We start from the raw sequence: 27,903 nt of genomic DNA, 5'->3' as shown, positions 1-27,903 counted from the left end.
GACAGTGCGAGCTGCAGGTAGCGAGACTTGTGCCCTTGTTGAACGGCTCCGCACAAACCAGTCATAGGGAAAAAGATGCCTTGGTACTTTCTCGAGTTTTATCTTTTGAATTAGCATGTTGCTGTGGAGACTGCATCGAATAGAAAGGGGGCAAACACGAGCGAGAACATAGAGTTGTGCAGAGGATAAATCACGGGGCAAGCAAAATAGCATTTTAAATAATTTTCGTTGGCAAACTTCGAGCTTGTCTGATATCGTGGTTGATAACCCACACCACGCTACGTCACAGTAGTCGAAGATCGGACAAATATACAAAGAGAAAAACAGAGATCTACAGTCGTGAGGCAGATAACGGCAGTGAGGCTTCAGAGTTCCTACAATTCTGGATGCTTTAAGGCAAATACGGTCAGCATGTTCGGACCATGATAGCTTCGAGTCAAGAACGATTCCCAGGTGCCTGTGAGAAGTTACAACTTCCAGGGCCTGGGTGCAGTTCGGAAACGTCAACGGTGCAGATGGTGGACGTGCAGAAATATACAACACTTTTGTCTTCTGGACATTGGGCTGTAGCTTCCAGATCTTCATCCAGTTTACCACGTCATCGATGCCCTGCTGGAGCGATACCGTTAGCTCGTACAAATCGCACACAAGCAACCCAAACTACTGTAAATATACAAATTTTCGGCAGCTATTTAATTTCGGCTATATTCGGCCACAATTTCCCAAATAACTGTGGGTCGCAGCACGGCTGGAAAAATTCCTTCCGCTTCCAAGCAGGACTTGAACCTGGTACCCTCTGTTTCTCAATCATGGTCTTAGACCAACCCACTATGCCTGCCTGCACGAGGTTAACATGGATGCAGCTAATGGGATTTCGGTCTTTGACCACTTGGTGGTGGGTCTGATCTACTCACCTCCCACCGTTTAGGCGCTGCATCTGCGCCTTTGATCCTTGAGGGTGGTGGCGTTCCCATGACGGATGCGGAAAACTGGGCTTCCAGCCGAGTCTCACGCGAACCGTGATTTTTTTTATATTCGGCACCGAACCAAAACGCCTAAATAATTAAAACGCCGATGAAATTTTTCACAGCATCTGTCGCACTATACCATGCCCTCTACCCCAACGCCGAAAATAAATCGCCGCCGAAATGTCAAAAATCGTGAAGTGCCGAAATTTTGCAGCGCCTAAATTTTGTATATTTACAGTACATGACATTGTACTACTACAGTACAGCTCAATGAAATCCAGTCACAGCGTCACTCAAGTACACGCCGCCGGGTGTTGCGCAGCCATAGACCTGCGAACACTGGGCTGCAAAATGGTGCAAGGTGCAAACTTGAGTGACGCGGCTGGATTTCATTGAGCGGGACTGTACTACTACTACTACTACTACTACTACTACTGCATTGTAGTACAAAGTCATGTACTAGACTGATAAGCCTTGCCGCCCCAGCCCCAGCCGCCGCCCCGACTGTGACGGCCTTGTATTATAAGGTGGAGGATCGCATTGTGTTGAAAACGTGTTGGAAACAGTGCTCCTAATACAAGTACAGTACAACCATCATATCCGTTGACACAGTGCCTCCTCCGCATCATTGTTAATTTTGTTATTCAACCAAACAAGGCTAACCTATACTGGTTGTCATGTGTAGACAAGGCCATCGCTTTTCCTTACAACCCGGCTAGATTTTTCACAATATTTTTTCGGTAAATCCAGTACAGTACGTTTATGTCTCAGTCGTGGTACTAGTATCAGGGAGTTTTGAAGTCATGAATAGTCGGTGAAATGTTTTGTCTGCAGTCCAAAGAAAGGGAGTTCGTCCAGTTACAAATTCCGTTATACCGGTATTTAGACTATAATGTACTGAAAAGCTGGACAAAGTGATGTTCTGAGCAATGAGGTCCACGACTGATTGCCGCAAATTAGTTCACAAACCACAGCTCACAGGATTACACTACCTCGAACAATGATTCACAATACATGTACAACATTTTACAGAAAAGCATGCCTCGCCGAAAGAGACCAAAGCCATATTCACAGAAAGGTTCTCACACCGAAAGATATTTTCACAGCTGCATCTTTGACAGAATGATGAGTTCACGGCCCCAGCACAGAAAACCATCCATTATCACAGCTCAGAATTGTATCGTGTATGATGCCGCGCATGGAAATGCAATAATGTGATGGAAAGTCATTCCGATTTCGGAACAAACTGAAGTTGAACTTGATCTCAGTCCACCACACTGTACTTCGTACTGTTACATCATCCAGTTGGCAAAAGAATTCTACAGTGGAAGCAAGAGTACACTCCCCCCCCCCCCCCCCCCCCCGTGCAGTGCCTGGCAAATTTCAAGTGCTTGCACGGTGCAATGCGCAGTGAATATGTTTTCAACTTGAGATATTCAGTATACAATTATTGGCCAGTACAAGGAACAATGAGGGTGACAAGCCAACCACGGGAAGAAGAAAAAGAAGAAGAAGAAAGAAAAGAGATAAGAGTTGATTACAGCGAGACAGTGGTCAGCCTATTTAACATAACACCGTGCATTCTTAAAGGGGAAGTTAAGGCAAAAATTAAAATTTCACCAGTTGTAGTCTTCGGGGTGCTGAGTCGAATGGTCTTGGTCCGAGGAAGCTGAGACGCTCCCTTCCTACTTGAATCCCAATCGAACTCGCGCACTTCCACCGAAACTGGGTGACTGCGCCCTACTAGATGGGGATTTGTATGCAAAATGTCACTAAAAGCGCCATTTCGTTCTTATAAAAGCACGGATGACCGCGATTGGCCCATATGTTGTAGTCTTTTGGACGCTGAGTCGACTGGTTTTGGTCCGAAAAGGCTGCGATGCAGCGTTCCTCCTTTATTCCCAATCGAACATGGTTGAAGAAGTGGTCACGTGGTCCTGGGTGCCAAAATCACCTGGTCACCACGCCAGCAGGTGACAACTTTCACACCAAGGTTCAACTCGGGTTCAACTCGAGTGACAGGACTGCACCCAAAAAAGGTCAAACAGGCTAGTAAGTTGTACCCTGCATGCACGGTGACCAGGTGACTGGCGTACGCAGGAGCACGTGACCGCTTCTTCAACCATGTTCGATTGGGAATAAAGGAGGAACGCTGCATCGCAGCCTTTTCGGACCAAAACCAGTCGACTCAGCGTCCAAAAGACTACAACATATGGGCCAATCGCGGTCATCCGTGCTTTTATAAGAACGAAATGGCGCTTTTAGTGACATTTTGCATACAAATCCCCATCTAGTAGGGCGCAGTCACCCAGTTTCGGTGGAAGTGCGCGAGTTCGATTGGGATTCAAGTAGGAAGGGAGCGTCTCAGCTTCCTCGGACCACGACCATTCGACTCAGCACCCCGAAGACTACAACTGGTGAAATTTTAATTTTTGCCTTAACTTCCCCTTTAATATCTGAGATAGAAGTTGCAGTGTTGCGTAGGTTACTGCATAAGGAAGGGAGAGCCAATGAGAGTAGGCAAGAAACAGGGGAGATCGGAGAAGAACAGATAAACGAGGGACGGGACCTGGTTACGGGCATTTCGACTGCGGTGGAACCAATCATACTTTTTTTAGGTGGTTCGGGATTTCAAGAAGGAATATTTTGTGTGTAAGCAGGCAAAAGTGGTCGTGGCGGCGGGTGGATAGGGGGCATGCAGGAACTGAAGTATACAATACAGCGCTACCGTAAAAGTCCGTGTATAGGCCCCGGGCGTATAGAATAGCAGCCTCGATTTCCTGGGCGTATACCGTATTTTCCGGGGTATAAGCCGCACTCTTTTTCGCTAAAAATCGGACCAAAATCGCCCCTGCGGCTTATACACCGAATATGCTTGCGCGAATGAATGCTTAGCATACATCAGTATGCAGTGCTGACGTCATGTGACATGTCATTCGACTCAGCTTCGCGCCTGTGTTGCTATCCCGGCACTTTTACTAGTTCTAGTGCGCGGGCTACACCATACGGTACGCGTATACGGGGACTCTATTTTTCATAATCTGATCTAACATGGTATTTAGCTCCATAACCATAATAAAGTTGTAGAAAGGCCATTTGTCAATGAGTGTGAAAAATCTTGGTTTGTGGGTGCGGCTTATACTCCGAATACCAACTTTTAGTCAATATTTTGCCTCAAAAAAGGGGGGGGGGTGCGGCTTATACCCCGGAAAATACGGTACAGGTCTACTCTCCATATAACGTAATCTCTGGGACCACGCAAAAATTATGTTATATCGAGAGTTGTTATGTAGAAAACCGTGTGTAAAATACAAGATGTACCTCAAAATGAAGGCTTTTACAAGATGGGTTTAACCGTGCAAACATATACACACTGTACCACCATCGACATCAGATACTATCAATGCCGCAGAATTTATGCACAATAGGACTACACTGGCTAGCTACGGCTACAGCTTGATCGTACCGCACACGTGAATCTACGTTATATCGAGAGTGCGCACGTCGTGGACCGCGCCACAGGGTGCGTTATGCCGAGGTTTACGTTATGTAGGACTAAACTGGCCTAAACTGCCTAGCAACAGCTACCGCTTGATCGTACCGTGCACGTGAATTTATGTTGTATCGAGAGTGCGCACACCGGGGGCCGCGCCGTAGCGTGTGTTATGTCGAGGTTTATGTTATGTAGGATTATGTTGTGTAGAACAAAATTTGTACGGGAGTGATGCTGTTTCGGCGCGGGATTTGATTTTTTTACTTACTAGCGAGGTTATGTACAAGTGAGAGTTGTTATATCGAGAGCAGACCTGTACTTGGAATAGGGATAGCAGTAAGTATTGGGTATCAGTACCTGTACATGTACTGGTGTTTCCGGCATACCTGGGCGTATACATGGGCATGGGTGCTATTTTGAAACAAAAGTGTTGACTTCCCCTGACTGGGCGTGTACACGGAGGGTGGGCGTAATTTCGAGTGGGCGTATACAGGGGCTTTTACGGTATTGGTATTGCGACCAACCAAAGAGACGTTTAACTCACAGATCCGCAATTTTCCACCACATGCACATGCGCGGGCGTGATCCAGCCAGCTTTCTTCTTTGATTTTGTGCTGGTCGCAGATCCTTTTGCAACCTAGATTTGCTTCTTCTCGCTCTCTCTTCGAAAGAATGTTCCACTTTCAGTCTTTTGATCATTTTCGACCAGTATTGCCATGTAGGCCACTGACGTCAAGTTGCTGTTGACAGTACATGGATTGTCTAACATGGAATAGGAGTTTGAGAGGCATAATTATACTCTTGGCAGAAGCCATTGTGCCGATATTGCACCTAAAGAATTGGCCACCACTATTTAGTACCACCCAGCTTTTCAGAGTGCTTCTCAGAGTCTTTTTCTACCTCTCGCACCCATATACATGTACCCACGCCTACACAACCCCCCCCCCCCCCAAGCATCTCTCTCTCTCTCTCTCTCCCCGTAGCTCTCTTTCCTTTGAAATTCGCTTCAATAGCACCATTGCCCGTTTGGCCTTGCGAAGTAAAATAAAAATCAACAAGCAGGGGAGTACCGTAAAGTACCGTTGACCCCACGCCGTGTCGCTTCTCAGCTGGTTTTTCGGCAGGGGGCGGGAAATATATCAAGTCGTTCAAGTGCAGTATGATGTACAACAAAGCAGAAGATCAGACCTGGCATGCTGGATTGTGCACAGCTTCATCATGCACTCGCACTTATTGTGTACAGCAGTACATGCGTCGGTTCAACATCGTATTTCGTTGTATACACCGAAGTCGCTTCACAGGCAGAAAATTGACAGGGGCGGGAATTTGAGCGGGGGCGGATCAACGGTACTTTACGGTCGTAAAATGCGGTACTTTACTACTCCCTGCCCCAAGCCCACCCACACACATCACCAATTTACACCTAGTACAAGTGGTGGTTGGAAGGTGTTGTTAGTAAAGTTACCAATGCTAAAAACAAGTCACATCGCCACAAGGATGTGAGTACAAACATACTCAACGCCAGCTTCTACCACTATCTGTTTGTCCAGCTGCTGCACCGCCTCTCCAGCCGGAGTCACGTCTTCCTTCATCACGACGCATATCATCACGTCTTCCTTCGTCACGACGCATATCATCACGACGCCCACCGTCACGCCAGCCAGAGTCACGACCTCCTTCATCGCGGCGCATATCATCACGGCGCATATCGTCACGTCGACCACCATCACGCCAGCCGGAGTCACGCCTTCCTTCGTCGCGACGCACATCGTCTCGTCGACCACCATCACGCCAGCCGGCATCACGCTGTCCTCCGTCACGTTGACCACCGTCACCACCACGCCAGCCATCGTCACGGCGTGGACCGTCGTCACGGCGTGGACCGTCGTCACGGCGTGGACCGTCATCGCGGCGTGGACCGTCATCGCGGCGTGGACCGTCGTCACGACGACCACCGTCACGCCAACCGTCATCGCGGCGTTCCTCACGTCGTGGGCCACTGTTACGCCAGCCATCGTCACGTCGACCCTCGTCACGCCTGGCATCCTCGCGCCGTGCATTGTGACGCTCTTCTTCACGGCGTCGCTCCTCCTCTCGTCGACGTTCTTCTTCAGCACGACGTTCTTCCTCAAGACGACGTTCCTCCTCCATGCGCTCCTCCTCACGGATACGCTCTTCTTCACGGCGGCGTTCTTCTTCCAGGCGCCTCTCCTCCTCAATACGACGCTCTTCTTCACGACGACGTTCTTCCTCACGGCGACGCTCCTCCTCACGACGGCGCTCTTCCTCAAACCTGGCACGCTCCTCCTCCAGCCGCTCCTTGAATTCTTTCATCTCATCCTGCAGAGAGATCACAAACAAAATCAGTGTAGCACATTAGACATACGGGCCATTACCGGTAGTTCATTGATCCGAAAACTACTGTACGTACCAGCTAGCAGCTTGCATCACAGTGCATCACAATGGACATGAACGAACGGTATGGCAGGACTGCTGGTCTAAGCGACACCCGTCACAGCTGACTGATACAGTGTATTGCACAAGGCCGTAGAGTATGTCTGCCTACCTGCCCCCCACAAACCCATGCATGCCTGTAACAACAATAGTCGACAAGATCGGAATGAAACAGACCAAGACTTGTGTCACGTAACATGGTATACACGCACACACACGCACACACACACACACACACACACACACACACTTGTTTATGATCAGAAAAAAGCACGGGATTACAGAGTGGCCGTACCTGATAGCGCACGTTGCGATGGCTCGAGAGTCGGTCAATGTAGATCTTCACATCAACCTCCATCTTGGACATACGGCCCCTGATCTCTTCAGCGTCCTTTCTATCTGTGATGGCCTTCTCAATCTAAAACAGAGTAAAACACAGCGGGGACTCAAGTAAGAGACGCTTAATGGGTCGAGTGACACACACACACACACACACACACACAGCCATGAGATGAAGACTGGTACCTATGCATGTATGTGTATGTGTATGTGTGTGTGTGTGTGTGTGTGTGTGTGTGTGTGTGTGTGTGTGTACGTGTATTGGGTCCACGCTAGTAGGGCAGAGTAAAGTACTGTTAGTAGGTTAGCCAGTGAAACAGCCATATCGGCAAATTCTACTTCACGCTCACCTTGGCCTTCTGTTGTTCCTTGAAGAAGACTTCATCGTCCTTCAACTGCTGCTCATACTGTTCCTTGAGCAGGGGGACTTCAGCAAGACGCTTGGCACGCTCAAAGTGATCCACCTACAGGAGAGAGAGAGAACAAAAGACACACCAGATTACCGTGGAGGCTGTCACCATCGCTATCGTACGTTATTGAGCAAGAACATAGATGTAGGCGTAATTGTGTGAGTGGGTAATGAACACACACGCTGGGTACAGTACAGAGATCAACAAGACAACCTCACTAGATGATGCCATCATGAACTTCATAGTACCGATGTGCATATAGTGCTCTGGAAAGCCGCACCTCTTCTCAAACAAAAGCTTCAAGAGCATATTGTCATTATGCTACCCGTACATTGCTTCTCCAGGGTTGAGATGCCGTACAGCCAGAGTGCATGGTGACAAAGCCCCCCCCCCCCCCAACACACACACACCGTCTTGCCATGGCCACACAGTCCATTGGAGCAGCAGCAGGTGATGGCTGTAGTAACGCTTAGGGCTTACCCTCTTCTCAACTGCCTTCAGTCTCGTTGCCAGTTCCTTCTTCTCACGTTCGAGCTCTTCCATTTGCTTAGCAACCAGGCTGTCGGCATCAAGGTTTTCAATGTCCTAGAGAAGAGATCAAAGACACAGTAGAGAAAGTTCGAAATGACATCTACAAAAGTCCTTGTCAAGGGTGCTTGCCTCAAGACCTGCACAGCATCTGTCGCTGTGAACCGCCTGGATACATGTACCAGTCTACACAGCCACGAAGGGTATGTGAAAACTGGAGTGCGCAGCCTCCATCAAATCTGGTGCAAAGTCTGGACATCAACGAACAGATAGGTAATGCAGGTGTGGAACATCAAGAGTACTACAGTACACTCTGTACTCTTGGACATGCACTGTGTGTGGCATGCTGAACTTGCGTGACTGTACTACACACTACAAGCTGTAGGCACGTTATTCTACCAACATGCTCCGTTTGACCCTCTGGGGACAAACATAGAACCCAAGCCCCGTGTCTGTTCGCTTGCCTGCTTCAGGGAGGACTTGCTAGTCCTTGGGAACCTTGGCAGACTAGGGAAATCACCTGAGACATTGGTGGCCGGGTGACCCCGAAACAGTGAACGGATTTTGGGTGGCCTTTGACATGAAATTTTGCTACGTGGCAGTGACTGCCTAGACACAAGAAGTCACACAAAACATGCTGCTAACGCCGCTATCATGTCACATACCTCAGGCTTGAGATTGGCAAGTGCCTTTCCACCAATGGCGGTCTTTTTGATCTGCTCGATCTTCTCCATGACCTGGCGGCGGCCAATTTCTGCCAGTTCCTCCTTCTTGCGCTTGGTCTCGCGCTCCTCTGCCTCCTTCTTGAGTCGCGCTTGTTCTGCAGCCTTGGTCTTGCGGATCTTCTCCTGCTCCAAGGCACGCTCTTGACGTTCCTGTCGTCACAGCACGCGAGCACACAATAAAGAGTACAATGTCATATATTATCACTATTTTGGCAAGGTATTGGAAGTGAATCGAAACAATCCAGAACACTGAGATACTATAGCATGCCTCATTACATAGAGTAAGCAGTGCAAGAGCCAGCCTTTCCTGAAATCCACCTGTCGTTTTGTAGAGGACCGCAGCGAAGGCATGCAGCAATTGGAAATCTATAGACTGCATGCACAGTGATGAAGTATGTAGGATGGAGTGGACGCACGCACTAGTTTTTTTTAATCCGTACACCCAGTTCATCTAGCAAAATGTGCACATGCACAGGGTAACAGGGGACATCACGACAAATTGTTCTTACAGTCTATACTGTATATGAGTGAATAAGCTGTGTGATCAACTGTGTGATTAACAGCAGCAAGTAGCCATGCCATAAGGACATTGGCCACCACAGTGCGCCACTAATCAAGCTTGATGTAGCGACGTGAAAAATTGAAGCCAGCAACAGCAAAATCTGCTGGCCACAGAGTGTTGCTTCGCAGAAGTGATTAGTGTCGGGCTTATAGACAAAGGGAAGGGGGACTTACTCTGATAGCGCACCACCCTACTGTTTTTCTTTTTTCGATTTTTGTGTTTTCCAGTTCACACAGTAAGAACGTGGCCACAAATCGATCGTTCCGGGCGCTCTGTGCACCCGCTTAACTGTTTGTTTCCCTTAACCCCTGCCCTGCTCAGTGACAACAGCTGAACAGTCAACGACTAGTAGCTAGAGCCATAGGAACGAGCAGGAGAGTGATTGCTTACCCTGGCCTGAGCTAGAGACTCGATCTCTTCTTTGCGCTTCTCAATGACAACCTTGCGCTTGAGCATGTTGCGGTGCTCCTTGACGCGGTTGTTCATGTGCGCCTTGGTGGTGGAGCGGCGTTGGGCCTCAACCTTGGTCTGAAACAAGATTGGCAATAACAGCAGCAAGCCCATTTACATGTACATACAGTATTAGAGTGACAGTGACCCATCAACTCAAGTCCATTAGCCAAGGACATGAGCCATAAATACTAAAATACAAAAAAGCAGGGATGTAGAGGACAGAAGTGCAGCAATGTGTACGATCAGCGGTGGCAAGTAGCCATGCTACAATAACAGCGGCCACCAGAGTGCACCACCAATCACATTTTCATATAGCGAAGTGAAAAATTGAAGCCAGCTACAGCAAATGCTGCTGGCCACAGAGTGTTGCTTCGCAGATTATAGTGTAGGTCATGTCGCACAAAGACTTGATACAGCGACAAAAGATATAAAAGCACAACGTCACTCACAGTTTCGTCTTGCGGCGCAACAAGCGTGGCAGCCTTGGCCAACGCACGGGACATCTCAGACAGTTGCTTGCGCAGGGTCTCGGAGGGCATTGCCTGTGAAAGAGCATTGGAATACAAGTGGACAGAATGAACAACAATGCAGCAATGCGCATGCAGGACTTGATTACCCGTACAACAAGAGTACATAACCCCCCAGAGTGTGCAACTCCCACATACCCTGCTGTCCCGACAGAATTTCAAGTTGACGTCATTATTTATGACGCAATGCTCCTTGCACCAGTGATTTACAACATGTGTACAGGTGTCAACGCATCACACGTTTTTCTTTCCAATAATTTGTACAGGATCGATCGGCTTCGGTCAACCACAGGTTCCGGATTCGTCTGATAATCCGTGTACAGTGCGCATTGCATCATGAAAATGACGTCAACTTGAAATTCTGTCGGGACAGCACCCATAGTGGAGTTGCACACTCTGGGGGGTTATGTACTCTTGCCGTACAAGCATCACTTCGAATCTCAGACACCGGCAATGTACTTGTAAAAGCTTCACATGTGGAATACTGTGATGCGGGCAAGTACATGCACTAAGGCAGTGCACTGTGTACTAGCGACATGTATTGGGTGCTACAGTGCTTTACTGTGCATTGTTGTGCACTACAGCCAGTCTATCGTACACGTGTACAGTATTAGGCTGTGATCAGCAGCAAAGTCAAGTGTACTGTTATAGTAAGGAATGTGTGATCAGCGTCTTTCGAAAACACCACTGAGAGCATTGACCGATAGATGACACCAATCACATTTCATGTAGCGAAGTGAAAAATTGAAGCCAGCTACGGCAATGCCCGCTGGCCACAGAGTGTTGCTTCGCATAATCAGAGCTAAAGGATAATTATGCATGTAGCATAGTCGTCATGCAACAGGTTAGCTGCTGGCACCAGAATACAGAACCATTGACAACATAAACACAGAGGTAATAAGCTTATCAATCTTGGTTTTATTCTAGAACAAGTCAAGCCTGCATGCATCCATGCAATTGACGCACCCAGTCCAAAACATACATCACATCAGATATCAAACGTTTTCGTTCCCTTCTCTTCAGGATTACACAGGGAATGGCTGAAGTGAAAAAATGACTAAAATTGATAGCGTAAATGCCAGTGTCAAGGTTTTTTTGACTGAGGATACATGTACTTGGAATGCTGTGCACTTTCTTTTTGCCATGCAAATTGGCAAAGGAAGTGGTTTTATCTACCCGACCTATTCCTGCTTGCCGTTTGCGTGCGTGTGCTCCACATGTCAACATACCTGGAGGAGAGGTCCCTCCATGCTCTGTTCAACAAGGGAAATGTCGGCACCAAACATTACTGACTGTGAGCGGTGGTCGATGCGAACCTAAAATTAGGACAAGAAAAATACAGAATGCGGTTGTCAGGACTTAAAATGCCAGGTAACAACTATGCTTATGACTAAGGGTTCATGTTGAGGCAATGCGCATTGAGACAGTGTGCAATATGCTGTTGTAGTAAGGAAATGTGTGATCAGCGTCATTCCAAAACACCACTGAGAGCATTGACGGACAGGTGACACCGATCACGATTCATGTAGCGAAGTGAAAAATTGAAGCCAGCTACGGCAATGCCCGCTGGCCACAGAGTGTTGCTTCGCATAACCAGAGTGAAAGGATAATTTTACATACACTAGTAGAGTGAGAGTGAGAGAGAGAGAGAGAGAGAGAGAGAGAGAGAACAATGTCAATAGGGAACGTGTCCTCGCTATGCTGATGTTATGTAAGTGGATTTAGCAAGCCAAGAGAGCTGTGTGGAGTGGTGGCCAAGTCTGTCACTACTCCTCAGCTCTGACAAAATACCATAGAAAATGTGGTACCGATAGTTCTTTCTCAAATACTACGGACCATTGGCAATTGCCAGTGGAGTGTGCATATAATTACTACACTTCTCCACTGGTGCCATGTGAAATCCACCCCTGTGCATGACTCAGTACCAGGGGTTGGATTTTACCCAGGACGTACTGTGCGGTGATGCCCGGTGAAATCCAACCCCATTGCATGACCTGACTCAGGTGCACGGGTTGGATTTCACCCATGCAGCACGTACTGTGCGGTGATGCCTGGCGAAACCCAGCTCCTGGGCATGAATTGACTCAGTTCCATGGGGCTGGATTTCATGTGGTACCGATGTACTTCACCTACCTGCAGGTCAACCAACTTGGCAGCACGGACAATGGCGTTCTCTAGACCGAACTCGGTTACGAAAGGCGACAGCTCAAGCAAGCGCTTGATCTGGATGGTGGAGTAGACTTGAGCAACCTGCACACAAGGCAAAGACACGATGTCAAGAAGACTCGGTGAACACAAGAGACTGGGTAAGTGCACGGTGCATCATGTCCATTTCAACCGATGCACCACGGTGTCAATACAAGAGAAAATAGGGACAGTTCTATAAGGAAATGTGGCGCAAGCACACTATGCTCAGATGTGAGCAAACATGGCAAAGCTGCCCATTCAGAGGAAAGTCTCTCTTCTCCCACGATAGCTGCACACTCATACCTGCTGAAGGAGACGTGACGTGGCGACAGTCTTGATCTTCTCGGAGTACTGCTTCAGCTCATCCTCATTGTCCAGGTGTTGAATGCAGGTGGAAACACGGTCGCACAGTTGTAGCGGGTGAAAGTCATTCTCCAGCCAGTTGAAGAGCTGTTGAAGTTCGGGTGACACATGCTCCAGCACATTGAGGCGAATCTGTAAGTCACAAGAAATATGAAGAGAAGTACCCCGTCACTCGCTGCCGACAGAATAAGCCAGGAGAAGAGGATCTTTTCCCACACCACACGCCATTATACTGTGAATTCATCGGATACCGGTATCCGGGGATGGGATATGCTTGCTAAACTAGTACAATCATGTAACTTGCCTGCCCAATCGCTCACGTCTCTTTTACCCGTTCCACGCTATAGCTGCAGCAGTGCGCTTGGCCCAATTGTCACTCGGCGAAACTAAAAATAGTACCTAGTCAGTGGTGAGGTTGCTGCCTCCCATGGCATGCCACGTGCTGTTACGGTCTCCCCAGCGAAACCTGAATGTGTCCCAGAGCCGATACGGACAGCCTGGCCGTACATTCGGAGCGGAGTGCATACATGTACGCGATGCTGGCATGCACAGGGATAAATAGTGGACATAGAATTTTGGTGTGTGGCCGATAATACAAAGCACTAAATTCTGAACAAGGAGAAATATGATGGCATGGTGTGATACGGTCAACATCAGCACAAGTAAAGCAATACAGTCATGTAATTACCACATCGCGGATCAGTGATGCTCTGGATGGTGCCTGGCTGAGCTGCAGCAGACCGGCCAAACGCCTGTGCTTGTCGCGGGCGATCTCGTTCAGCTCCGCTGTGAAGTTGCTCTCCGGGTTGCAGGAGTGCAGTGGCACGGCCAGGGTGGCTGCCACAACTCTCGACGCAAGCCTGAACACATTGCAAGGAAAGTAAGAACGTCCAAGACCAGCAAAATGTTACAAACATTGGGGTGAACTCAATTTGAAAAGGAAGAAAAAAGCTCTGGCCAAAGAGGAGTTCCTCATGTCATCAGTAAGCCACACAGCCATAGAATAGCTAGAAATAAGTCCTGCAGGTGTGTTCTCAAGAAGAGAGAAAGATGTCTTGCAGTGCAAAAGGAGTCAATGCTGCCCGTCACAAGTCACGTGTACACAGCAGGGTTTCCACCACACAATGGAAGCAGGTAGTCAGCATGCTGAAACGCAATGAAAGTGAGAATCCATTGCTTAGTGGTCAGATGCGGGAACGTGAACAACACAGGGCCAACACAAAAGAAAACCTTACTTTCCAAGCTCTACTTCTGACATGTTTTTCTTCTGCTCGCGGGACAGGATGAGCAGGCGATGGCATGCGGCTGCATGGAAAAGAGGGTTGTTAGCCATCCAGTACACGGTGGCTTGCTTCATCAAGTAGTTAGCCACCATGGCCGGACGAGGGGGCTTCTTGCTCAGCGTCAGCAGACCATGTACATCGTTGATAGCCTTGAATGCCTCCTATAACAGTAGAGGTTAGAGAGTAGGGAAACAGAATCTGAAATGGTTAGTGATCAATCCCTTGCACAAAGCAGGTTAAGACCACTCTTTCAGTGCGATATCAAATCACCTTCCAGGTTTCAAGCCAGTACGGTGCTACTGTGTTAGTTACAGCATTTGAGGGAGACAGACCATATTGATTTCAAGTGGTACAGCATCACGGAGCAATTGTCTGCACCGATGCCATCTACGCGTGCATGTACATACCTGCCACAGGTCCAGGCCAATGGCAGTGTCCAGCTGCTGCAGGCGAGTCTCGACATGCAGCTGCATGCTCTCTGGCGAGTTGAGGTTGACACTGTTCGACTGATTCTGGTAGGTTTGGATGTGCTGCAAGTGCTGACGAAGCTGTGCCAGTGTACACAAACACAAACACACACAGATACAAACAAGAAAACACGATTAAAAATGAATTCCCACTGGTGACACGCAAGAACTTACAAGTACATGTTCCCAGCAGAGTGGGATTTATACAGTAGGTCCTACAAAAGGAAAAGAATGGGATACGGAGCTTGGGTTGGCTGTGACTCCTAGTTTCACGCCTGTGGCGATCATCAGACAGCAATGATTACAAAAACTCAATGAATGTTCTTGATATAGTGTGGTAAGGTGCTTGTGGAATCAGAGAATTTAAGCGCAAATAAGGTCAAGCGGTGATTCTATGCATGTACTTGCAGTAGGTCCTATGTCGATGAATCCCATTCAGACCCCCCCCCCCCCCCCCCCCCCGGGTATCCAGAGATCTTCCCTTGGCTTGGGTTGGTAAGTATGCTGTAAGTTGCCAGTGCAAGTGATGAGACAGCTAGAGCAGAGTGTGCACAGTGCCAGCCATGATGTACAGACTAACAGTGTACGCCTTGCCACTCTTAAGTCTCTTACGTTATCACACAGCTTGCGGAACTCAGTGCGACGTCCATAGTCGATGCAGAACTTGAAAGCTGCACGTGATCAAATTACAAAGACACACAGTAAAGTGATCACATTTTACGAGTATACACAGCATTCTGGTCATTGTATAATAGTATTCCATTCTGGAGTCCACTTCAATTCAACACTCGGTTCAGCAGACAGCCCAAAGGGAGAAAAACTGAATAAGCATATCAATCAGAACTTCCATTGTGTTGCTCACCTTCCTTTGCTACTTCATGGTAGATCTTCTCCACCTTGGCGTTGTTACGTAGAAGATCCAGCACACTGCGATAGGCCTCCCAGAGGAACTTGACCCAGGGTGTAAGCAGAACACGGTCAGTACGTGCCTGTGTGTCTTCAGCACTCACCGCGCTAAGCAGCAGACTGGGGTAGGGGACACAAGTATGTGCAAGTGGAGACAGAGATAGATAGATAGATAGAGAGAGAGAGAGAGAGAGAGAAAACATGAAAACGGATCAAGACAAGCATATCATGGTGTATAGCATACGGGTCTACAGTATGTGTACTGGTGACGCCCAGCTCAATGAAATCCAGACTCGTGAATAAGCAACCAGCCTGTACGAGGTGCACAGTCCAGTGTCCTCAATGCTACGAATGCACAATGACCAGCTCCATCTCAAGATACGTGAATACTTCTCTAGCAGACAAAAGAACTATCAGAGAAAGGAATAAAACAAGCTTCAGGCTTTTTGTATGCCACATTCCAAAGTTTCCACAAGTTCTTCCATTGCCCTCTCTTCAGGTGGATACAGGTAGAAGAAGAACCTAACCAGTACAACAACTAATAAACATCAATGCGATTAATAGTATTAGTGAAGCGGACATTACAAAATGATGAATGAGAATACATGTATCTAAAATGGTTGTTCCTAATCGATTTTCTTGAGACTATCATCAGGGAAAATCGTCTCACAATAGAGGCTATACGGAGAAACAAACTATGTACTAATAGGTTATTGGATAGTGGGAAGTATACAAGGTGAGGTGTGAAAAAACTAAAGTGGGAGAGAAGACGAAAGAAATTAGAAGAAAAGATGTGAGAGTGTTCCCGACGGTGTGAGCTACTACATAAGGTGAGTGAAATGAAGGCGTGGAAGCAGGTGAATGTGATAGAGTGAGGAACTGTGAGTGAGGAACCTTGTATACTTCCCACTATCCAATAACCTATTAGTACATAGTTTGTTTCTCCGTATAGCCTCTATTGTGAGACGATTTTCCCTGATGATAGTCTCAAGAAAATCGATTAGGAACAACCATTTTAGATACATGTATTCTCATTCATCATTTTGTAATGTCCGCTTCACTAATACTATTAATCGCATTGATAAAGTTATTGTCTCCTCGTCGCCTTTTCAACTAATAAACAGTGCATGTACAGGTGACGGAAGCACCAGTAGCTAGATTAGCGAGAACAAACACAGAAAAAGGAGCAAAAAGCCGGTTCATTTGTCGTCTACTGCTATCACAACGCATATCCCGCTGATCACACTTCTTCCTACCTCTTCCCACAGGAACCACTAGAGAAGAACTGTAGATGTGCTACGCTTCTACGTGCTTCCGGAGCAATACTTTACACCTTTGTCAGTGTTTGTTCTCACCAACCTACGCATTGCTGTATATAGCACTTAACGTTACACATTGTTCAAAAGTTACTGTACTGCTTAGTTTCTTCTTCTGCCTGTATCCACCTTAAGAGAAGGCAATGAAAGCACTCGTGGGAACTTTGGAATTGTGCTGTAAAGAGCTTGAGGCTTGTTCTATTTCTTAGTCTGATGTATCGGAAGAGGTTTGATTTTAATGAGCAGCACTGCAGAACAAGCATGTAGTGGCACCAATGTCAGAGTACACCTTGCAGCAATCCATTACGCTGTCCTATGTGAGAACGGATCCATGAGCACGGCTATAACATGGACTAAGCAACACTGGATGTGAGTTCTCGTCGGTGAGTCGTGATGCGAATTACCGTACAGTCATGTATACGTGTTTGAAGCATTAGTTGTTACATGACATACACATGGCAGGAGAATGCATGACATTCCACAGCTACTAGTAAGTGCATTCACTAGTCCACCCTGTGTTGGAAATGTGGTGACGTATGCGTCCAAATAGCTCTGCCAACAACTACATGTAGTTGCAACGACTGTGTGTCATTTTCACAACTGAAATGTTCACCTTTCAGGAGTCTGAATATGGTCTAAGTCGTCCACATCCAGTACAATCTGTCCATCTTTCACCACTTGCTGCGAGTTTTTACGGGCATCCTCAGCCTTCTCGTTGGCCAGCCTCAGGAAGAAGCGGACACTGTCCTCCAGCGAAGCAATGCTAACTTGCTGAGTAATAAGTTTGTACTGATATAGACCTTCTTTGGCCAAGTGTCCTCTTCTCAACTCCACGCAGAGAGTGAGATACTTCTCCATGATCTCCTCGTGTACCTTCTGCCATTGTCTATGTTTTTTGCTCTTTATCACATCGGCAAGTGCGTCAAGTGCGGGCTCCTTCTTCCCGACTTCGAGGAACTCTACAAAATGAAAAGAAACCAAGGCGAAAAACCAGGTGTCGGATAACAAGTGCAACGCCAAATTTCCGCCGTAATCCGGCTGCAATCCACTTACCATTCGCTCTTTTGAGAGCATTCTCTGGCTTGAGAAAAAACACCGGCATGGCTCCTAATCTTCTCCCATTCGGGAGCAAGAAATATCCCGTTGTCCAAAGGTCCAACAACCACACTTCACAACTTTCACTTTGCGGCGAGCAGCGCAACAGATTCGAAGGCCTCGGACCTCGGATCTGCATGCATGCGAGATCGCCACAGAACAGCAAGGTACGGTACATAAGCTGAGTAGCTCAGAGCGAAATTTTTCGCAGCCATTTTGTTTCGCAATGTCGGGTAGCGCTGTATACATGTAGTTACGTCACGATCAGGAAGCCGTCCGTATTTTCCAACTGCTTCACGACTTGGCAAGTGGTACTTTTTCTGGCATGTTTCATGCATACCGGTATTGCCTATTGGCAAGAGTACATGAAGTTTTCATGTACTCTTGCTATTGGGGATGTGGATACAGAAATGGAGCAGAATACAAGGAAGTGCCTGCCATAAGGTTTGTTACTGTGTATGGTTCTGCCCGGAATTCCACTGCTTTTCGAGCAGGGTTTGCCTATCCCGGCGAGCCGCGATCATGCTAATCCGAATGATCCGCGCCAAGGGCTACCACCCGAAGAGTATAACCATCTTGCTCAGTGGTACTAAAGTACAGCCAGATATAGGAACTAGCCAGGGAGTTGTCAAATACCCGGCCCTAATTCAAGTATTTGTACATAATAACAAGAGCACATAGTCATGCTGACTTGCAATACTGAGTATCATGCCGACTCATCCGGCCTGTCCGGCCATGGCCGGACCCGCTAGGCTACTTTTTGAAGCCGGTGATCCATCCGTACAATGGAGATCTAGGGTTGAAAACCAGGCAATCCCTGGTTGAAACTTTTCCGGTCAAGCCTCTCACAGTTTCGGATCATCCGCCGACTCTGAGTCCGCCGCGTCACAGGCCTCTAGCTCTGTGGCGCCCCTCAGTCATGGATAGGGACCGACGGACTGGGGGGGGGGGGGGGGAGTTCTGCTCGAAAAGGTCACGGGCAGATTCTGCTCGAAAAGCAGTGAAATTGGCAGAACCATACAAACCTTATGGCGGGCAATTCCTCGAATTCTGCTCCATTTTTTTGGGTGAAACGGTTCGGGTACTGAGGAACCTGTTTTGGAACCGCCAGCTGAAAAGAATCGGGTACCCGTCCGGCCGTCAAATTTCACAAATACATGTACACGTCAAGTCTACTCAAGATTTTAAATGTCTTACCTTACGATCCCCACTCTTCCAAAGAGTTCTCTGGTCATTATCTTCTTTGCACTTGGACTCTCCGATGATGTCTCATTCTTGCTCGTAAAAATGTTTTTTTCTAAAAAATAATTGTCGCAAACGCATTTTGTCGGTCTGGAGAAAAGAGTGCATGGAACTGATACCCGAACCGTGGGAAACAATGCTAGCATTCGGGTACCCGAACATGAAAAACATGGAACCGTTTCACCCCTAATGTTTTTATCCGCATACCAAACATGCATGAAACTTACCAGAAAAAGTACCGAATTCTGCCAATTTTTCTGCCGGCAGAATACGCCGGACCCTAGTCACGGATCATGGTGCAATAATATCCTAATCGTGTATTACGCCGGTATAATGTCCGTGTTGGCACTTGCTGTAGCCGTGATCCCATGAAGGCGTGACTGGTCTTGGGCTCCCGGCTGCCATACACAACCTTTCAAACCATAATAACTGGCACAGTTTTGACTGCTCAGTCTTAAATAAAAATACGAAAAGTACATAAGCTCAGGGAGCTTATTAACTTTTGGTATTTTTTGAACTCCATATAACCCCATAGACTCTTGATAATAGTGAGGTCATGTGACCTAGGACATGACAGCAGGTCACGTACACCAGGTTCAAATACGTACTGTTTGGAATTTTTAAACCGAAGGATATTCTCTAGCCGGTGCGCTGCGACCCACTGAGTCGAGTGGCAACTTCTCGGAACTGTGAAGGTAACAGGGACTCGGATTTGGTATTTATGCTAATGGCGGAGACTTACCCCAACCGCTTTAGGTGTCGCCAAGAGTAAATAAGCTCTTGGTATCACATGTTGAGGTTAGGCACAATTAGCAGGCGAGTGCCGCCACATGGAACATGACCACAATGATAATAATACACTATGCCTCACCAAACACTGTAGGAACACTGTCATCCACGAGGTTTGGTTGGAGCCATAATAAGCACATAATCAGTGACCAGCATAGTTTTTTTGCTGAAAGAATTCGAAATAGTGCGGCAAACAAAAGAATATTTTAACACAGGTACATGTCCATGGACTATGGTAGTCCATGTGCTAATAAGGACGGTTATGCCGCAACGGCTCAAGTATATGTGCTAGTCGAGCACTTTAGTGGGTATGGGTATAATAATGATAGGCAAGCTGAAGGTAGAATCGGTGACAGGACAGTCAAATGTGAGGCTCGGAATGATGCAAATCTGCTTTTTCAGAATGCTCTTGAGTCAGCTCATGCAGCACTGTTTTCATTATTTTACTCTACAATTGTAGTACATCATATGCAATAATATAATGATGACAGCTCTCCACAGGAGATAACAAGCCGGTGGAATCTCAATCAGTCAAGAACACCGCGGTCAGGCAATAACACGGTCAAGGGCTCGGGAAACTTGACCCGAGCTATCGAGGCAAATCATGATTCAGTATTTGCAACAGGTGCAGTACACACAGTGGTGGCTATCAATGAATATTGATAGTAGTCGAGAATTTCGATCAGTGTTTTTTATTCAGTGTTTTTCATTGCAGTAAATCAAGTGCAATGTGCACGCTGTGATAAATCAATCGGTGCGAAAGCGTGATCAGGGGTGTGTGTGTGTGGGGGGGGGGGGTATTTCTGACCAGCAGACATTATTTATTTAGAAGGCTGTCTAAAGGTTCTATCAGCTGGGATTGGTTGTATAAATACTTCATATACTTCAAAATCAGTAACCGTGTTACCTGCGCAACATCATGAAATATACTGTGACGTTCCAAATCATCAAAAGGCGGGCCAATATCTGACCAGAATTGTTTTAGATGTTACATCAAGCACTCCTAAATTGCATGGACGCATATCATGGCAATTGTCTGAGAGCGTGCGGTCCGGCTGTAGACCGTTTCAATCCACTGCAGTTGAGCAAGCTGCAGGGATCCTTGATGCAAGTCTGGACCTTGCCAAGCAAGAGTGTCGATAATGATCGCGATTGCACCGGTATTTTCTTCATGACATCTTGACTATGTGCACGGCCAGCACTGTAGGGCTGCATGGAATGCCAGAGATTATTGACACTATCATGTGCCGTAGATCGCACTCCGACTTATCAGAAGTGACGGACGTGGTCCAATACCAGACCTGACGGTGACCACTGACCTGCATCTGAAGGCAGGAGCGTGGGGACGTTTTGCCGGCGAAGCGAGTGTTGCGGTGGTTCTTTCTCACTCTCATGAACTTCCGCTCGATATCCATGACATCCGGCATCTCCGAACACCACGGGTGCACGAAGCTGACCATGATGGTAAACAAATCTGTATTGGCACATTGACAAAGGATATAGTGGACACAAACTGATGTGCTAGCTGTGTAAATAGAGCAGGACAATGCTGCAACTTGTTCACACTGACCCTCAAACCCAGCCAGAGACAGGTATCAGCTTGCCACTAGTACTTGTAGTTGACTACTAGTATCTGTGCCGGCTGAATACTGCGATATACGTGGCTGTGTTCCACAACTGGCTTCACTCACTAGCATAGCATCCTAACTTCTAACGTTAGTACCCAATGCAGCAGTGACGGAGAGTTCAATATCCGCCTCGCTAATTATTTTTATTGCTGTAAAAAAAGTTCCACCTTCTATACAAACTGTCTGAATCCTCGCCATCACCCACCTCTCTTCTTTCGGGTTCCTTGAAGCAGGCGGCCTGGTTTCAGAGCAAGGCACTGTCTTTCCTGTCCTGTGATCATTGTGATATTGACCGTGTCACTTTCATCGGTCATAGCATCAGTTATCAGGGCAGTGTGCACATTCAATGTTTTCCAGACATCACCGCTACTATTGTCAGGCGCTGACCATACATGCTCCCGTGTCGGCCGTCCCTCCTGGGTATTGGTACGATCGCATCCAACGAGAAACTGCTCCGTATGTGCGGATTGAGTCGCCCCGCAGGTAAATAGATGGAGTTTGCTGTCTGCTCCTCCGTCTGTTCTGGCGGCAGTGACTACTGGAACTCTGCTTGGGATCGAGCTGGGTGCTGTGAATGCGTGTGTGTTCGGCAGAATAGACAGCAAAACCCAAGGCAGTGTGAGATTAGGCAGCGTTATAGCATGCAGAGTTGCGGTATGCAAGGTTATGGCATGCAGAGTTGCAGTATTCAAGGTTATGTCATGCAGGTCTTGCCATACCATGCTGCAGACCACAGTAGCAAAGGTGGTATGTTGCGGTCACGAGATTCATACACATACCCATGACGGTGCACCCATGCATAGCTCTCTGTCCAGTGGTACTGTGGCATACAGCATGACATTACAACACTGTGCGTGTACCGACTCCAGCCTTGACAGTTTTATGGCAAAGCATTAAACACATACCATTCAGCATCCCACCCCCTCCACCACACCGCCATGCCACCAAACCAGACCATAACTCGTTAGGTTGTGGTTGCTGTCAGTTCACTGTCTGTGGTGAGGTTTTCCTCTCTTTCTTTCTAGAACCATGCTCCAGTTTGAGATGCTGCAGCAGAGCTCTCGGCCATTGTCAGCATCTCTATAAAGATGTTGGACCGACAATCACCATGGCATCCTAGTCATTGTGCAATGGGTAACTAGTAGTCCACGTTCGTGTTGCCATGCCTGGCTCGCTATGGGGGTACCTAACACATACTTCGAAGTAGAACACTAGGAATTCACAAGGTCAAACCCTAGTGAAGTCGATCAATTCTCTAAAACCGCTAGGGTTTTCTTGTTGCAAAAAAGTCACGCTTTACGGTGATGCATTCCAAAAGACTCTCACCTGCGGGAAGCACACGGACCAATGCTGTTGTAGAATAGCGTCCAGCAACGCACTTTACGTGAAGAATTGTGTTGCTGTGCTGCTCTTCAGGGAAGAAGCTGAACTCGCCGTACTTGTACCGGTTTGTCCCTTCTGTTGGCTGCTTTCCATTTACAAACCATGTTCCGAGTTCGCCACTTGGTGATATGCAGCAGCATAGCTTGAAAGGCTTCCAGAGAACAGCTGTGTAGTTTCCCGCTTTCGGAAGGATTGGCTTTGTTTGTAAGGCGGCTGCAGTAGATGTAGCCGCAACAGCACTGTTGGCACACCGTACTGTTATGTCTTTGTGTCCATGGTGGCCCTCGGCTACCTGGCCATCACCGTGTGTTGGATTAACAGTCCACGAGCGGCTGTAGCAGTTGACACGTATCGTGAATGACCCACGGCACGTCGTGTTTCTCCCTGCCGTCAGCGTGATGAATCGTTTCTGCTCCAGAGGCTCCGGCAGCATTTTCCAGCTCTGCCCCGCCACAGTGCCGCTGCTGTCGCTGCTGCTCATGTGCGATACTGATTGCTGTACAGACCACTGGTATGCTGTGGTGGTGGTGCGGGTACCTTCTGTGCTAGCGTCACTGGCTGTGTTACAGGAAGCAGTTATTTCATCTCCACCGTTCACCGTGGAGCGACTCACTTCAACGGCAGCTGCGTGAAAAACACCGAGACAGGACACACACACACACACACACACACACACACACACACACACGCACACACACGCACGCACAGACAGACGCACACACACACACGGACATACACACACGGACATACACACACTTATTATGAATACTGGACAAGGGGACCTGTGTTGGTATGAGACGTGTCACTATTGGACACCTATGCTTTACTCAATTTCAGCTCTTTCAAAGCAGTTTACTGTATCTTATTCACAGGTGCCCCATCCACCATGCGTCTATCCACCATGCATCTATCGACTATGCATCTATCGACTATGCATCTATCGACTATGCATCTATCGACCATGTACACGACTTCACAGCCGATATTTCCATGGCACACACTCAGTCTTCTGCCGACAGCCGGGTTGAAAAGTGATAATAATTTAGTTCGTACACGTGCCTGTGTAGTTGTTTGGGACACGCATGGATGACTGCTTACACCATGCAGGACATGGACACCTGCAACAAACAGAAGGAAGTGCGTGTGTGTGTGTGTGTGTGTGTGTGTGTGTGTGTGTGTGTGTGTGTGTATGTGTGTGTGTGTGTGTGCTGGTGTGTGTTTGCAGCAACACGTCCAGATCTGTTTGACTCTCAGTCAGTAGCTACATGATGGCACCTGCTCAGCTGGTTCGCCACGGACACCAGGCACCCAGACACTCCGCACAACAAGACAAGACGACAAAACCGGAACATGACTGCCAGCTGGTGTTGTGCTGATCATGATGTGATCAAGGCAGCGGCAATGAAGCACAGCGGCTGTCGGTGTTATGGGGTTCTTAGGGGCTCAGCGGCTTGCTCTCTACTTCAGTGCACTGCAACTACAGCCGGCACTAGTGTTTACCAATGGCTGAATTCCGGACCACACACTGCTAGTTGCACTGTGCACACTTTTTTTTCAATGGAAGTATTGCTAGGTGCATTGCATGGTTACAGAGCACTGGACGCAGCCAGCAGGCTGAGGATCTTGGATACCTGTGTTACATGTAATTTTAGGTGTATTCTTATTTCGGTGTCAGGGACCTGATGGGTTTCAATTGTAACTTAGAATTAGGTCTGAGGTAAAATACCGCTAGTTTACGACTTTTCATTAGTTTGAGGGGAAAGATGCAAACGGGAAAAGTCTGAAGAAGAAGAAATTGACTGTCACCATCAGGACTCGAGCCAGGGACCCTCGCTTGAGCCTTTGAGGCCAGCGATGCTCCACCACCAAACCACGGTGTATAGTCGTCATCCAAGCAGCGACCGCTCAACTTTCACGACTTCCTGGTTATTATTAGCCTACATTGTACTTCTACAGGTACTCACGTTTCACTTGAAGATGTATACGTCGATCTGGTCGCTGCTGTTGCCCGACACATTCGTACACTCCACTATGATATTCTTCTGCGTAGGCGATAACCAGCGGTCCCATCTCTCCACCTTGCGCTAAGCTGCCTCGGGTGGCCAGTGCATCACCTGTACCGGTAACACAGCGACCCGTCATGTCCCGGGAAAATGACCATCCTCTCGGCAGAGTTGAACTTCCGGACGACGTGCCGCTGTCCGTGTTGCAGAATCCCAGGTCCACGGGTGTGCCCACAAGAACAGAGATTTTCTGGATTTGTTCGCCGCCTGTACTGTGTGTCCCCGCAGAGGTGCTGTTCGCTACAGTGAACCAGGCTTTCAAGCCGTCATAGACGTTCGTGTCACCGTTCTTGAGCGGGACGAATGCTTGGCAACTGATGGAATACTGATCACAGGGCTGCACGCGACAGTCGCTTGAGTCGGACAGACGCGGAGCGCGTAGTTGGTAGACGGGTTTAGGTTGGGCTATTTTCAGCGTCTTCTCGCCTCTGACAACCACTCCGAAAAAGAGGTAGAAAACATTTCTGTCGTAATCATGCTGCGCGGCCCAGCTGCTGCCGCTACCGCTTGTACTTCCTATGGGCTGAGATAGTGCCGGTATATGGCAGAAGGCAGATAGTGTCTCCTCCTCGAGTACGCGTGTTTTGCTGAGGACGACTGGACACGAACAATAGCCAGGAACACAAACACCATCGATTAATAGCAGTGCGACCACCACACCTCGACTCATATGGCTGAACGCTTCTTTGAAGCAGGTGCCATCCTGGGAAATGTTTTTAGATACAAGTGTCATGTAGATCTACATTGTGTTCTGTAGCCAGGGCTAGGGACAAGCCTGGCCTACTTCATACTTGTGCGGTGTGGGGTCTGCTAACCGCTGAACATTTGAGAGGACGCGCGCACTTAGCCTCAACGGCCAGGCTGGGCACAACACGGGCCGGAGTGCCACACAACTACAGTACACTAGTCTACACCAGGGAGTCGTAAAACTAAAAGCTTTTTACGACTCCCTGGCCTGGTCCACAGCGTGGTCTACAATATAGACGACATGCATTGCGTGGAGTAGATCTACCAAGAATATGCTCTCTGGGAGCTTATTATGCTCTTGGTAGTGCACCATAGCGGGAATTCCCAGAATCTCTGCTTGCAGAGATGATGAACAGATTATCAGTTGTCTGAGGATTGCCCTTGCTATAAGCCTATGTGCATGAAACGCAGCCGCGTTACACCCATCATAACCGGTTGTCACTGTTCTCTTCCTCAGTGGCACACTTGGTAGTACAATCATGTACAGCAAGTAGAATCGCCACAATGATTGAATGAATGACAGGTGACAAGTAGGAGCAACATGTCATCATGTACATGTACATGTACAAGTTCAAGTACATGAATGACATTGACAGTGTGTTTAAAATTATGAAGACTGAAGTCTTCACTGACTTCGGTTCTCTCTTTTTCTTTTCTTTTTGAATACAATGACACACGTTACAGTGCTGTGCAGTGTTAGGTCCTTGACCTTGTAGACATGTAGGACAATGCACGTACATGTACATTGTACATTGTATGTACTCTTGTGACGGCAGGTGCTCGTCAAACTACAATACTAGTCCATGAAACTAAGTTTTTTTTGCAGTAACACCACATACATGTACATATGTACATGTGACATGTATGTCATAGACACTATACTCGCATGCATGGCGGACAAATTTCTTCCTGGGGATTTGCGGGGAGCTTAGAACCAGGGAGTCGTATATATACGACTCCCTGCTTAGAACCTTCGGATTCGCAGACTCAGAGAAACAAAACGTGAACGCTAGAGTATTTGTAGTAAGTTGTACAAGAGCATTGGTGGGTATACATGATGGCGATGTATAACCCAGCATCCAGATTTATCTCATTACTGTTGTCTGACGATCGGTCTCGTACGTGAAACTCAGAGTTACAACCCTATCTTCATCCTCTTCTTGTTGTATTATCAAATGATGTTGTTTACGCTATTGTTTTATGGTATTGAGAACTACTGCAAGACATAGGCAACTTAGTTTTGTTGCAGCAAGGGTTGTGACATTACATGACCGATTGCACTATGATAGTATAGGCATGCACACTGCGGCCCAGGCTTACCCTTCCCTTGCCCGTCTCCATGGTCTCTGGACAGGTCAGCTCCGTGGACAGAGATCAGCACAGCAGCAAGTAGAAGGTATGTGCCAGGCATGGTGATGTGCCCAACGCCTGACCGATGCTTGGGCGGGGAAGACGATTGACTTTGAAACATAACGTTACTTCAAGTAGTTCGCAATTTCTGGAACTTTGAACCTTCCTATAAAGTGATGGTGGTGTCTCGTCTCTGCTAGATCAAGTGTTCTCAGCCTATGACGATATGACGAAATAACTGCTAGTTCGTTTTCTTGATCTTACTCTTAGGCAAGTCTATAGGATCTGGTTGTATTCAAGCCCTCTGCCTCTTTTTTAAAGTGGTAGAAGACGATAGGGAGGTTTCCCCATACTTGGTGGCGGGGGGAGCGGCCCCCTCCGATGCGCTTCACACCGATGTTTTCCTATGCACTGTAATCGTCACAATTCATTTCACTTTAGCGGGGCTAGATTAGCAAGGCTGGTATCATGTATTCGCCTAGTACTCATTCGTGGTACCAAGAATTTGTCCACCCAGATACAGATATAGACTGGATCAAGTTTTTGCTGCTACTGCATGCTCTGCCTCTGCAGTGCTCCCCTGAGCATGAAAGGCGCTGACTTCACGCCTTTGCAAATACATACA

At 47.7% G+C, this 27,903-nt stretch overlaps 2 protein-coding genes and 1 long non-coding RNA gene across 3 annotated transcripts in view; 1 reads left to right on the top strand and 2 right to left on the bottom strand.

Moving 5' to 3' along the window:
- The window catches only part of LOC135814389 (uncharacterized), a 26,400-nt gene extending 1,932 nt beyond the window's left edge, over window positions 1–24,468 (top strand). Inside the window, exons 2-3 of the long non-coding RNA XR_010553184.1 lie at window positions 12,599–12,765; window positions 24,344–24,468. This is a non-coding gene — a long non-coding RNA (uncharacterized LOC135814389). The remainder of the gene's footprint in view (window positions 1–12,598; window positions 12,766–24,343) is intronic.
- On the bottom strand, window positions 5,895–18,193 carry LOC135814385 (eukaryotic translation initiation factor 3 subunit A-like). Its single transcript, XM_065327495.1, has 17 exons — window positions 18,035–18,193; window positions 17,595–17,940; window positions 15,622–15,785; window positions 15,372–15,430; window positions 14,700–14,840; window positions 14,245–14,453; window positions 13,698–13,869; window positions 12,950–13,141; window positions 12,593–12,709; window positions 11,689–11,775; window positions 10,382–10,474; window positions 9,870–10,007; window positions 8,858–9,067; window positions 8,145–8,249; window positions 7,605–7,718; window positions 7,211–7,333; window positions 5,895–6,801 (listed from the first exon to the last, which is right to left on the bottom strand). The coding sequence occupies exons 1-17, from the start codon at window positions 18,081–18,083 to the stop codon at window positions 5,977–5,979; spliced, it is 3,144 nt and encodes a 1,047-aa protein (XP_065183567.1). The 5' UTR covers window positions 18,084–18,193; the 3' UTR covers window positions 5,895–5,976.
- Window positions 20,149–27,903, bottom strand: LOC135814387 (uncharacterized). The gene is made up of 5 exons (XM_065327496.1): window positions 27,249–27,903; window positions 25,083–25,778; window positions 23,062–23,742; window positions 21,941–22,303; window positions 20,149–21,581 (listed from the first exon to the last, which is right to left on the bottom strand). The coding sequence occupies exons 1-5, from the start codon at window positions 27,397–27,399 to the stop codon at window positions 21,277–21,279; spliced, it is 2,196 nt and encodes a 731-aa protein (XP_065183568.1). The 5' UTR covers window positions 27,400–27,903; the 3' UTR covers window positions 20,149–21,276.

Source organism: Sycon ciliatum, chromosome 4, assembly GCF_964019385.1.
Source record: "Sycon ciliatum chromosome 4, ocSycCili1.1, whole genome shotgun sequence".
NCBI lineage: Eukaryota > Metazoa > Porifera > Calcarea > Leucosolenida > Sycettidae > Sycon > Sycon ciliatum.
Note: the sequence above shows the minus strand (reverse complement) of the source record. Positions and strands in the feature narration are given on the sequence as shown.

What these genes read in the sequence shown, in the direction of transcription:
- LOC135814385 (XM_065327495.1), bottom strand. Translation starts at nt 18,083, where the DNA reads ATGCCGGTGTTTTTTCTCAAGCCAGAGAATGCTCTCAAAAGAGCGAAT. An exon ending in TGCTCTCAAAAGAGCGAATG is followed by an intron (nt 17,941 to 18,034) that starts GTAAGTGGATTG and finishes TTCATTTTGTAG; the next exon opens with AGTTCCTCGAAGTCGGGAAG. An exon ending in TGAAGGCAGTTGAGAAGAGG is followed by an intron (nt 7,719 to 8,144) that starts GTAAGCCCTAAG and finishes TCTCTCCTGTAG; the next exon opens with GTGGATCACTTTGAGCGTGC.
- LOC135814387 (XM_065327496.1), bottom strand. Translation starts at nt 27,399, where the DNA reads ATGTTTCAAAGTCAATCGTCTTCCCCGCCCAAGCATCGGTCAGGCGTT. An exon ending in TGGAGACGGGCAAGGGAAGG is followed by an intron (nt 25,779 to 27,248) that starts GTAAGCCTGGGC and finishes GTTCGTGTCCAG; the next exon opens with TCGTCCTCAGCAAAACACGC. An exon ending in TATACATCTTCAAGTGAAAC is followed by an intron (nt 23,743 to 25,082) that starts GTGAGTACCTGT and finishes TTTTTCACGCAG; the next exon opens with CTGCCGTTGAAGTGAGTCGC.